Source organism: Leucoraja erinacea, chromosome 8 (genome assembly GCF_028641065.1).
Source record: "Leucoraja erinacea ecotype New England chromosome 8, Leri_hhj_1, whole genome shotgun sequence".
Lineage (NCBI taxonomy): Eukaryota > Metazoa > Chordata > Chondrichthyes > Rajiformes > Rajidae > Leucoraja > Leucoraja erinaceus.
The window spans coordinates 24,244,129-24,257,611 of NC_073384.1; the positions used below are offsets into that span (position 1 = coordinate 24,244,129).

A 13,483-nucleotide genomic window follows, 5' to 3' on the forward strand; every position below is an offset into this window, starting at 1 on the left:
GTGAAGACTTCAAAGGTCTGTGATTTCAAACCGTGTAACAGTTTTTATTTCACTCACTGCCGAAGTTTATGAGGGAGGAAGTGTTATCGTAATCAACCAGTGGATCTGCTTTCAACAGAAACAGAAAGGTATTTGTTAACAATAACAACATAAAGAGCTCCTCTGAGCTTAAATTAATATTGCAGTTTGTAATATTCTCCTGCAATTAAATCAGGTTTATCAACGGTTTATAATAAAAAATGTTCAGAACGTCGTTCCCTTGACCATCCTGCTGTATTGAAAATGTGGTCAACCGGGATGTCCATTCGTTCAGCCGCTGATACCAATGCTGCCCTAGTGGAATGGGATTAAATGTATTATTATCTATTCCGGCAGCTTTCAGTACCTGTTTGAGCCACCTTGGAGTGGTTTGGCTCGTACCCCGTCTTGGGTTACTGTGGTTGACCCATAGGCTTTCCTCTCCCTCTAAGATTGTGTGTTGTGTCTATATATAGTAGTAGATGGGTCACCACACTCAACCTGGACTCTGGTGGGTAGGCCCGGAACCCCACCAGTGAATTGGGCGTTCCTGGTCCATATAGCCATATAACGACTACAGCATGGAAAACACAGGCGATCTCGACCCTACTAGTTCGTGCCGAACTCATAATCTCGCCTAGTCCCAAATACCTGCGAGTTAGATTTTACCAGACCTAAATATGAACGTGATGCATCCGGGGTAATCACCATGTATCTAGTCTAGTTTATGGAGTGACCGGACTCTGTGAGCGTGTACGAGAGCCATAAGCATGAGCGTTTTTTAAACATAGATTAAGCAAGCTGACGGATCTGGCTGGTGCCATTCTCTGAGATATGTCAATATCACACCAATATCCCATACATGGGTATATACCTGGGTGTTTGGGGCTTATATTATAGTTGCCCTTCATAAGTTTACCTTCAGTGGATGGGATCCCATGCTCCGCTGTCATGCTGTTTTAGATAAGCAGATAAGGCGCTTCATGCTGTATTTACGGCATTGTAACTCACCTTTTGGTCATGGTGTAGATGTTCCAGGAACTCCAATACGTCAGTGGTTGAATAATTCGGTATGTTGTCCCTGCGTCGTGGCAGTATTTTACCCATGTTAGCTTTTAGTGACTGTTCGCAGGGATGCCGACATGGTGGTCCCTTGGATAATCCCAGTCCCTGGTAAGGTCTATTCAAACCCTGCACCCAGGAGTTTGATGTTTCCCTGGCATGGGTGGCTTGTGCCTGATACTGGGTTGAGTCAGCAACCATGGTCCACTAGGGAAATCCATAGGTGACTCGCCCACCGTGTCGTGATGAACTGGGAACCATGGCTGTAGGTAGGCCGGTCGGGCACGTTCAATATCTCGGAGACTCCCATCTGTATTCCGAAGTGCCCGTCTGATGAGGCAGAAGGGAGGAAGGCAAAGCAGAAATTCCCCCTTCCAGCGTGTAGGCATCTATCGCTGCTGCCTCTAATCTGGTTCCCAAGTCACATACATAGGTTACTGGTGATTCCTTCTTGTGCAACCAAATTGATATCTGGCTTTCAAACTGCTTAATACCTTTAGCAGATATTTTGGGTTTGACATCTATTCAATGTAATCATAAATTTTACCCCGTGACCTGGTGTCTCCCACTGTGTTCTAGCTTCCTAGGACATAGGCAGCTGATAGTTAAAATGTCTTTTGACACACCATTGCCAGATTTGTTTGACCAATTTGATGCACAACAATGATTATTATGCTCCCCATATGGTTGATATAAGCCACCACCATAGTATTATCAATCCGTAACCACATATGTACGTGCTGCATTTGAAATGCATATGTTTTTTAGCCCAATAGGCACTCACCAATCCCAAGTAGTTGATGCCCGGTATGTGTAGTAACGATGTTTGTGAATTGGTCCATCTGTTACCTGTGCTGGATATGGAGTTTAGTTGCTCCCCAGCCTAAAGTATTGGCATCGGTTTTTAATAACCAAATTGGGATTGGTGATGATAATAGGGCTGAAAACTATGCCAAATAGATGTCTACCCACCACCTTAGTTGTGATATAGCTTCAGTGGGTTCATTCATGATTTGATTATAGTGACCCAAGTACCTAGGCAAAGTAACAGTCATATGGACGGAATTATTATTGAAGCCCAGATAATCCTTGGTAGTTAACGCTTCAATACTGGTTTATCTGGGCGTGGGATAAACCTCAGAGCTTAGGGAGCTGTTTCGTAGCTAGAACTGCTGCCACAGCTAATTCCTTTGTTTCCCCTAATATGAGGATATCATCCAATATATGCCATGATTATGCTTGTTTTCTTAATATTTTCATGGCCGTTTGATATTTATAATAGATTTAGGGCAGAAGTTAGACCATAGGGACTGCTCTATGCTCCCATGGTTGCCCTAACCGGGATATCCATTATCCAGGTAAAAATTTTTAGGTATCTATAATGATCCTAGTGTATGGGTATAAGATAGTTAGCATCTTCCATATCAATGCTCCCCTTAGGTATCCTTGGGAGATCAGATGCCTGGCAGTGACAAAAATCCATCTCCATCTTAAAGTGTATATATACTCAACAGATTTATTTAGTGATATTAGATCAATGATGATGCTACATTCACCATCTTTTGTAGTTTCCAAATTCCAATGGTTCATGTTTACTCCCATGATCCGTTTAGTAATGAGCCTTTCTAGTTCAGCTTGACCTTCTCACTTCTCTTTTCTTAGAGGGAGAAAGTGCCCTTTGGGCGCATTGCTGAACTGGCGGTAATATGCCCAATTTGAATTCGTTTTTATCCTCTAATACTGTTGAGTATATTTTAGTTATTTGTGACAGCATCCCATGCTTTATTAACAAGTGTAAATGCCCCCCCCCCGCAGTTAGTAGAACACCCTTGTTTAGTGTAAACTGGGAGGAACCAGACTACCTACCTCCATGTTTGTTGTTTTTTCATGAAGGCGTAGTTTGCTGGTATGCTGGTGCTGTCGGTGGGGCGGCGCATCTTCCCACGGCTCCGCTCTGGGCCCCGTCTAAAAAGAACTTTGGGGGTAATGTGAAGCGGTCGCCAGGCTTTCACCAGTCCTTGTTTGATATCGCTGGTGGATGCCGAGGGGTGCTGCCAGCTGGGTGTTGGATGCGATGTCCTGCTCGTTCCATGGCCTGCCTTCATGAGGCGCACAGGTTTAGCTGCCTCTCTTCCCGCAGCAGCGGTTTGCATAGCCCCATATATTTGGGGTTGCGGGCAGGTCTATATGCACCATTGTTCAGTCGAGTATCCCAAATTTGGGAACATCTTAGGCGTCAGCACCCTGGTAGTGCAATGGGATAGTCTCATCCTGGGAGAATATAATCCGTGGAAAAAACGAGCAAAGGCGGTAACATCTTGACCCTTCTGTAGAATTCGCTGCTTGTCTGCGAGTCCGCTGACCCAGCTGCCTGCGGATTTGCCTCTGGAAAGGCCTGCTCCTGCAGGGCTTTGTTGGGAAGATGGTCGCGTGGAGGAGCCATGTAGTGGCCCACGACACCCAGTAGCTCTTCCTGATCCTGCTCCCCTGGCATACTGCTGTTCTCGTCCGCCTGCCCAGCGTTTAAGCCAGCCCAGCCCTGGCCTCCTTAGCTAGCCTCAAAAGAGGGAGCAAAAGGGTGTGCTATAAATTGGAGGAGGCATAGCTCAAACTCCGCTGTTGCATCAATCCCTCGACAAGGGAGATGGCTAGTGCAATAGCACTGGGGTAGGAGTCAGCTCCCTTGGCATTCAGCCAGTGCCCCTTTATTCCTGGAGGTGAACTCCATGACCTCCTCTGGCTTGGGGAGACAGACATACTTATTTTTGCTGTCTCCAACCTGTTCCAGTTTTGGAGGAAGTTGGCTCCTGTAGAACCTGTTGAATTGGGAAGATTTTTCTCTTACCTGTATGTAGAGGCTGCCTGCCGTTTTCCAGGCGGCATTGTGGCGGTTCCCGGGCGGCGATTCTCTTTGTCAGGAGTCTGCAGGGCTGCCGGTCGGGTTTTTAAAACTTCCCGCCGGTCCGCTGCTGTTACCAAACAGCTGTTCAGCGGACCGGCATTAGCGCAGCTCCTTGCAGCGGTCCGCAGCGTTTGCGGTCCGGGTAGCGCCTTTTCCCCGTCCACTGTCGGCTCCACGCTGGAGTCGAAACGGGGCCGCTCACCATGCCTCTCTACTTTGCTCCCCCTGGAGCAAAAACCACAAGGCCCGATTAAGGTAAGTACTTACCTCTCGTCCTTGGATGCGGGAGCTGCCCGACTCCCGCTGGCCGCGTTCTGCACAGCTGTGCGTAATGCCGCATGCGCAGTAGAGCTGGGTTCTTCACCGAATCACTCACGTGACTCCGAAGTAAAATTCAGTAATTCAGTGAGATTCTTCATGAAGCAATTCAGAAATAACATGATGAATAAATATGAAATTGTGCAAATGTTGCTATGTGAGTAACTCACTGCTGCCAGATTATAGGGCCCCAAGAGTCATATTATTTTGCACAGATGCTGATTCGATGCACCACGTTCATTTTTAGAAGTTACCTCACTATCATATTGGTCGGTTTGATTGGTCAAAAATGATGTAATGGAACTAATATTCAGCTGGAAGGATGCAAGCAGCTGACAACAGGAAAGTTATAATAATTCATTCATGCCCATCATTTTATTGATTTTATATTTGGCAAATTATCATTTAATACTGAAACAAGACTTTTCCTTTATTCACATTTTAAAAAAATCAATCTAGTAGATGTTATAAAAGTCAATTATTTTTTTCTCTACCTTAAATCTTTCTGGAAATTAAGAAGTTTAGAATTTTCTTGACATCAGCAGTATCAAACATTCCCAAATCAGCTCTTCCAAAGTTAAGTACAAAACAAAATTGTTTCTACTTCTTTATAGCATGGTAATGAAACCTGAAGCACACAACAGCAATTTATGTTTGATTTTTCAAGCCAATCATCCTAGGCGAAGATTACTAATTAATCACAAATTAGGGGTATTTTTTTTATCTCTTAGACATTCAGTCATGTGACTTAACTCCTTAACTCACTCATCCCTTCCCACCCAAATACCCCTTCTCCAGATACTTTCCACTGCAACCGCAGGAAATGCAACTCCTGTCCCTGCACTTTCTCCCTCACATCCACCCAGCAATCTCAGCCATCCTTCCAACCTCATCTACTACATTGATGTTCCCGATGTATACATTGGTGAGACAAAGCTTAGACTCATTGACCATTTCGCCAAACACTTACGCTCAGTCAAGAGTGTTTTATTGTCATATGTCCCAAATAGAAACTCTTATTTACAGCAGCACAACAGATATGTAAACATAGTACTCTGTAAAACCCATAATAAGCAACGGCAAAAAACGCTCAGTATATATATTAAAAAAAAAGACAAATAAATTGATAATAATAGTGCAAAATCAAAAAGAATGTCCCTAAGTCTGTATTTCAGAGCCTATTTGGAGGTTGCAGTGTTTAAAAGTCTCTTGGTTGTGGAGAAGAAGCTGCTCCTGAATCTGGATGTTGCAGTTTTCAGGCTCCTTTTTCCAGATAGCAGGAGTGAAATGAGAGTGTGGCCAAGGTGGTGTGGGTCTCTGATAAAGCTGACTGCCTTTTTAAGGCAGCGAATCTTGTAGATCTCTTCGATTGTGGGCAGGTCAATACTCGGACTGGGCAGTGTTCACCATTTTTTGCAATCTTCTTTATTCCTGGGCGTTCGAGTTCCCGAACCAGGCTATAATACAACCAGTCAAGATGCTCTCTACTGTACACCTGTAGAAGATCAAGAGTGAATTCGATGACATACCAAATCTCCTCAATCTTCCAAGGAAGTAGAGGCATTGATGTATTTCTTTATGATTGCATCAATGTGCTGGGTTCTGGACAGATCTTCAGAGATGTGCATGCCCATGAATTTGAAGCTTTTGACTCTCTCCACCGTCCCTTCGATGAAGACAGGTTTGTGGATCCACATTCTTCCTCTTCCAAAGTCTACAAGTAGGTCTTACTGATGTTGAGAGCAAGGTTGTTGTTCTGTCATCATTTGATCAGTCGATCGATCTCCCTCCTATACTCTGACTCATCGTCAACTATAGTTGGTCCAACAAGGGTGGTATCATTGGAAAACTTGAAGATGGAGTTTGAACTGTGTCTGGCTACGCAGTCGTGAGTATAGAGTGAATAGAGCAGGGGGCTGAGCAAGCAGCTGTGAGATGCTCCCGTACTGATGGTTATCGAGATGGAAGTATTGCTGCCAATTTGTCTGTTGATGAGGAAGTCAAGGATCCATTGTAGAGGGATGCGCAGGGACTCGGTTTCGTGAGCTTGGTAACTAACTGGGAGGGGAAGTTAATGTTAAACTCCAAGCTGTCATCTATGAGCAGCCTGACATATGTATTGTTATTGTCCAAGTGGTGCAGTGCAGAGTGGAGAGCCAGTGAGATCGCATCCTGTTGAACTGTTGTGACAGTAGGCAAATTGTAGCGGATCCAGCTTCTTGTTGAGGAAGGAATTGATTTGTGTCACACCCAACCTCTCAAAGTACTTCATCACTACGGACATTAGTGCCACAGGTTGTTAGTCATTGAGGCATGTCACCTTACTCTTCTTGGGCACCGGTATTGAGAGGGCCTACGAATCTCCCTGTTTTAACTCCACTTTCCATTCATCTACTGATCTTTCTATCCTGAGCCTCCTCTGTTGCTTGAGTGAGGCCACATGCAAACTGGAGGAACAGCACCTCATATTCCGCTTGTCTAACTAATAACTCAACGGTATGAAATTTGAATCTGTGATTTTAAGTAACTTCAAACCTCCCCCACCCCCCTTCTCCTTCTTACCCCACCAACCCCCCCTTTACCCCCCACTCGCTCCCCTGTCGCTTCCCTGTGCCCCACCTGGACTCGCAACTATTTCTCCCCTCCCCCACCACCTACATTCCTTCCACTAGCTTCACAATTCACAACTCTTCAATCCTTTTGTCGCACACCTTTTGTCTTTTCATCTCTAGCCTTTATCCAATCATCAGCCTATCAAAAAAAAACCCTCACGAGTATCGACTTATTCCTTGCCAGGCTTTGTCATAATTCTCTTACAAATGGGTGTATATTTACCAACATCAATGCAGGTGTTGAGCCTTGAACTGGCCAGACCCATAACGATCTATCTTCTGATGCTGTTAAGAGCCACTTATTATTCTGTGCCCAACCCACGCAGTTCACTGCTCCATCATGGCCTAATTGAAAGCACACAATATTTGTCAATCACTGTACAAGAAATCATCTGCATTGAAATTCTGAGGTGAATTTTACATGAGAAACAAAAAGGGAACCTTATTAAATGTCATTGTAGATCATCTGATTGTCTTTAAATCTTATCAATGTCTCTTAAGTACTTTACAATTGCTACACCAAACAAATATATAATCATCTACAGCGCATTAATATCATACGAGACCAGGACAGATGTTTAATTTTTGAATACATTTAAGTCAATCAGTTTGAACCAAACATACACCAAGAACCAGAGGTGTATTGGTCCGTTCTGGTAATTTTTTCAGTATTACACCCAAAATATGTGACTATGCGAATCTCGGTGGCAAAGTTTGTTGTTCAGAGTTGTCATGCAAATATTTGATGTCTTTTCTGAGACTGACAAGCAAATCAAGTTATAATTATAATCATCATTGTACTTTCAGAGAAAAAATAGGAGCAATGCACAAATAAAAATAATCCATTAACAATTAAGCAGATCTATACAAACATGCTTATACATTAATGTACACATTTTCACAATGTTAATGGCTATTCTGAATTTACAATAGAAAAATAATTGTATTTTTTAAATAAACTGGGCAGATTCATTTAGTAGAGGGTTGTTTGTGCCGCCCTCTTGTGTTTAGCAAATTCTTATTGAAATAACAGAAATATGAAATGTTTCCTTCACATTAATGCCAATCTATGTCCATCATCAGAAACTCTCTGGGATAGTCTGCAAAGCCATTCACTATGTATTTTATGGTACCATCATTACAATTTGATACACATGCACTGACATATTTACCTACAGAAGACCCTAAAAGGGTCACATTAGAGAAATTTTGGGAACAGTTTAAGAGTGCAAGTTTGAGCTCGTTACCCATCCTGTGCCACCATTTAATAATGGGACTTCTTCAACATTGCCATCTCTGCTTTCAGAAAATGATAGGTTCTGACCCAGCAATGATGGTGACTTTGCTTTAAATAGAACAGAGAACAGAGTAGCACAGGACCAGGGTTTCAGCCCACCATATCTGTGCCAAATATGATGCAAATTAAATTAATCCCTTCTGCCTGCACATGATCCATATATTAATTCCTTGCAAATTCGTGCCTATCTGAAAGCCTCTTAAAAGCCACTGACATATCTGCTTTCAGCACTATCCCTGGCAGTACGTGCCAGCCAACTAACACTTTGTGCAAAAATAATTGCTCCACACATCTCCTTTAAGCCTTCCTCCTCTTACCTTTACGCTATGCCCGGTGGTATTTGGCATTTCCACTCTAGGAAAAAGATTTGGACTGTCTGCCCTATCTATGCCTCTCATAATTTTATCAATTTCTGTCAGATCTTCCCACAGCCTCTGTTGCTCCAGAGAGAAATCAAAGTTTATTCAACCTCTTCTTATAGCTAATACCAATTCCGGCAGCATTCTGGTAAACCTCTTCTGCATCTTCTCCAAAGCCTATACATCCTTTCTGGAATAGGGTAATAAGAAGTGCACACAAAACTCCAAGTATGGCCCAATAAAAGTTCTGTAAAGATGCAATGTGACTTCCCGACTCTTATTCTCAATGCCCTGACTGATGAAGGAAGGCATGCCATATGCCCTCTTCACTATTCTATTTACTTGAGCTCCCACTTTCAGGGAGCTAAGGATATGAACCCCAAGATCCCTCTGTATGTCAGTGCTGTTAAGGGCTCTGCCATTAGCTGTATAGTTTGCTCTTACATTTGCTCTCCCAAAGTAAAACACCTCACACTTGATGGGATTAAACTCCATCTGTAATTTCTCTGCCCATATCTATAATTGATCTACATCCTACTATATCACTTGACAGTTGCATTCACTGTCCACAACATAACCAATTTTGATAGCATCTGGAAACTTACTTGCCAACCCATCTACATTCTCAGTTAGTCATTTTTATATATCACACAAACATTAGAGGTCCCAACATTGATCCCTCAGAACAACAGAGGTCCAGGCACAGATCCCTGTGGAACAACATACCTAGAGCGTAGCATTGATCCCTGCAAAATCCAAACTAGAATTCAGATGGAAAACTGGGATTTGCAGGCTACTAATATCCATATCCTTGGTCACACAGGTTATTAATTTATGAAGATTGTTAACATAATCTCAATGGCTTACTTTAGGACATTATGTAGGCAACACTGGCTACTCACAAAATATAGCAATAGTGCCAATCAAGCCAACATCATGATCATGGAAACTGCCTGTTTTCATGAGTGTTAATGCAACTCCTTCAATTTAGATTAAATTAAAATGCAATGATTAATCTACTTCCTCGTAATCGTTAATAAATAAATAGGCGAAGAAACAATTAAGAAATTAGAAGGAAGTAAAAAAATCTATTTTTTGCAAATAAATTGATTATTCTTGATGCATGATTTGCAACAGCATCTCAGGAACATTTCATTACCACTTAAAAGCATACACGTTGCTACCCATTTCCAATATTTCATTATCTATTGATTTATTTTCTAACAAAGCTCTTGTCCTTTTGATATTGTGACCGAGACTTTCTAACTAGCATTATGCAGAATAGCTTAATGTTGATCAGAATGTCAAACATCCTAATTTACCATTTTAAAAAAATCTCAATCAATACACTTTCCAGACAGTAGGAATTTCACCTCCCCCAATCAAAATATCCAAGCATAAAATGGTTCACTGGGAAGTTAGTTCAGAAAGGAATGATCAGTCGTAAGGTTTTAAACTTAGCAGTGTATCAGGTAGAATAAAGGAAGTAAAATGAAATTGCTTAAGTATCAAGTACTTTGGGATGATTTTGTTATGTTAATCATAATCATAATTATACTTTATTAGCCAAGTACGTTTTGCACCATACGAGGAATTTGATTTGCCATACAGTCATACCAATAAAGAGCAACAAGACACCCAAATACATTTTTAACATGAACATCCACCACAGCGACTCCCCACATTCCTCACTGTGATGGAAGGCAAAACAAATTCAATCTTCTTCCCTTCTTTGTTCTCCCGCGGTCGGGGCATTATTTTATAAATGGATGTCAGTTGTAGGTTCTCAGCAACAATGTCCAGCAGCTTGCAGTTTGAACATAAAAGTATATATTTTGTATTCAATTACATTTGGGAAGGCAGCAAAATACGTTTTTTTGAGAAGGTGTCCAAGATAATCAATGAGATTAGGGTGGTGAATGTTGTCTATGTGGAATTTAGTAAGACATTTGTAAAGTCCCTCATGATAGGCTGATCCAAAATAGTAAAATGCACAGATTAACAGTGACTTGGTTGTATGCATTTACTATTGGTTTATTGATAGAAGACAGAGGGTCATAGTGAAGGACAATATTTAGGCTGGAGGTCTGTGACCAGTAGAGTTCCGCAAAGATCTGTGCTGGGACTCTGATGTTTGTGATATATTTCGTAGGCGGGTTAGTTAGGTTTCCAGATGACACCAAGATTGCTGACGTTACAATCTGTGAGGAAGACTGCAAAGGTATACAGCAGGATATAGATCAGGTACAGAAATGGGCAGAGAAATGGCAGACAGGGTTTAATCTGAGCAAGTGAGACATGTTGCGCTTTAGAAGTTCAAATGTAAGGGGAAAATATATGCAATTAATGGTATGAACCTTGACAGCATTGATGTACAGAGATATCTTGGGGTCTGAGTCCACAACTCCCTGAAAATGGCAGCACAAGTAGATAGAGTGGTAAAGAAGGCATATCGTATGCTTGCTTTCATAGTCAGGGCATTGAGCATAAGCGTCAGGAAGTCATGATGCAGCTTTATAGGACTTTGGTTAGGCTGCATTTGGGGCATTCTGTGCAGTTCTGGTTTACCCATTACTGGAAGGATTGAAGGCTTCGGAAAGGGTGCAGAGAAAGTTTACCAAAATGATGCCTGGATTAGAAGGTGTTAGCTACAGCAAGAGGGTGGACAGACTTGGATTATTTTCTCTGGAATGCCAGAGGTTGTAGAGAGACTTGATAGAAACAAATAACATTATGAAAGGCATAGATGGGATAAATAGTCAGAACCTTTTCCAAAGATGGAAAAAATTAAATACGGGAGGGCATAGCTTTAGGGTGAGAGGGAAAAAGTTTAGGGAAGATGAACGGGGCAATCTTTTTTAAACAGTGGGTTGTGAATACCTGGAACGTGCTGCCGGGGTTAGTGGTTGAGGCAGATACAATACTGACATTTCAGAGATTTTTGGGTACACATATAGATATGCAAGGAATAGAGGCATATGGATTAAGTGCAGCTCGATAAGAGATGGTCTAGGCATCATGTTCGGCTCAGACATTGTGGGCCAAAGGGCCTGATCTTGTGCTGTACTGTTTTATATGTCTGTCACCTTGAAATAATGCCAACCATATACCTGTAGTAACATTCAAATACTGAAAACATTTCTCTTTCTATTTTCTACAATTTCAGCAAAGGCATTAACTCTTGACATTTTTGCAGAAACAGCTGAGGATGAAGTTAGGATCAAAAGTAGGATTGTCTTCAAAATAACTGTACCCAAAACTGTCTGGTACCCATGAGGCCTTATTCCCAACCAGTTTAACTGGGTCACATTGATGCTACATTATAATGAAGTTTTACGCTTCATCTTGGCACTGATATGCTGGAGAAGGTGAATCAAATGATCTCATGTAGAAGTGCGTCTGTGTGTACAACAGATGTCAACTGGAGTGTTGGCATAGTTTGGCAACCATTACAGTACAAGGCTCAAAAGGTTTACTCACATTTCATTGTCAAATTAATAGGCAACAGGTTTAAAAAAAAATCTTAACTTATGCATCATTGTTACCTTTAAACACTGTTGGGAATCCACTAAGCGAAGCATTATAAACTAGCATGGATTTGTCAGCTAATCCAACAGCAAGTAACTTTCCATCCCCTGTAAATAAAAGCAATTAGAAGCCAAATAAGTTTCATTCCTTTATTACTGATAAAGTTTCTAAATGTCCAATATAATCATAGCATTAAAAATTATGTACTTCATCACGTTTACAAGAAATACTGAGCCTAGATTCTAGCCACCTGCATGCTCAAACTATAAAAAGAGCCTCTGCGCTTAACCTTTCCTATTCAACCAACACCAATCCATATAATGTCAGCCTCTATCTAGGTTGTCTGTGCAGAACCTTCCAATGCATACATGGTTCTAAATACAATAAATAATTTTAAACAAAATATCTGAAAAAAAAAGAATTCGCTGAACAGCATTTTGATTGCGTTTGGAAGATTGTCCTTCTATCAGGCAAGTAAGTATGCAGTAACTGCATTTGTCATCCATGTGCAACATTTCCAGTCAGCTATCTGTAGCCATGTTTGTAGGATGTTGAGTGTAAGGCCCATCTTCTGTATGCTTCAGTAACAAAAGCTTTTAACTGTACCACGGCACGTGACAGTAAATTAAACAAGTCAACAATGACCTGAAGTTCAGTCTCCATGTACATGCAAATAGAAAAGTTGCCTGCATGCTGCAGCTTGGCTACTGCATGCAGCAGCCTGACCATTGCATGCTGCATGCCGCAGATTGACCACTGAGGTAAAAAAAAATTATGTATAGACAGTCTTTACTCAGTTTCGGGGTTGTTGTACAAGTGTCATATCCATGTCAAATTAGTTATCCATGTTTTCAGAGGTGGGAGACAATCCGCCCTCAGGTTTTGTAATCCGGATTTTGTAATTGAGTGAAAAAATATATATTAAACATCTCCTCTTTCCGCAAGACAGTGGGGGTGGGACTGATGATCGAGGGCGCCGATGGGATGAGAGAGACATCGGTCAGCAGGAGGGCGGGACATGATGATTCAGGGTGATGATTGGAGGTGGGAGGTGTCAGTCAAAGGCAGAAGTAGGGGGGGTGAGACTGAGGATAGAGCATGGTGATTGTAGGAGAGAGACGTCCTGGTGGAGCAAAGATCATAGAGCGGAGCTTGAATTGGCCCTTCTGCGGGGCCTTTCATCGCCCGGATCGGCACGGCTTAAAATCGGGCCGCCGGATCTTCCACCGCACCGCGGTCAAATTGCTGCATCGAGGCGATCGAGGCTTCAGATGTTGAAACCCCCGCCGGGCGATGGAAGATCCCGCGGCCAGTTTTAAGCTGTGCCGGGTGATGAAAGGCCTCGCGAACGGGCCGATTGAAGCCCCGCGATTCGGGGCGGATGAAG

The 13,483-nt window shown here is 42.2% G+C and overlaps 1 protein-coding gene across 2 annotated transcripts in view; it reads right to left on the bottom strand.

Annotated features, from left to right (window-relative positions):
* The window catches only part of wdr27 (WD repeat domain 27), a 398,117-nt gene that overhangs the window by 335,168 nt on the left and 49,466 nt on the right, over positions 1-13,483 (bottom strand). For both annotated transcript variants that reach the window (XM_055639235.1, XM_055639236.1), the window contains 2 exons: positions 12,114-12,203; positions 7,136-7,257 (listed from right to left, as the gene is read on the bottom strand). In XM_055639235.1, coding sequence (XP_055495210.1) covers positions 7,136-7,257; positions 12,114-12,203 — 212 coding nt within the window. The remainder of the gene's footprint in view (positions 1-7,135; positions 7,258-12,113; positions 12,204-13,483) is intronic.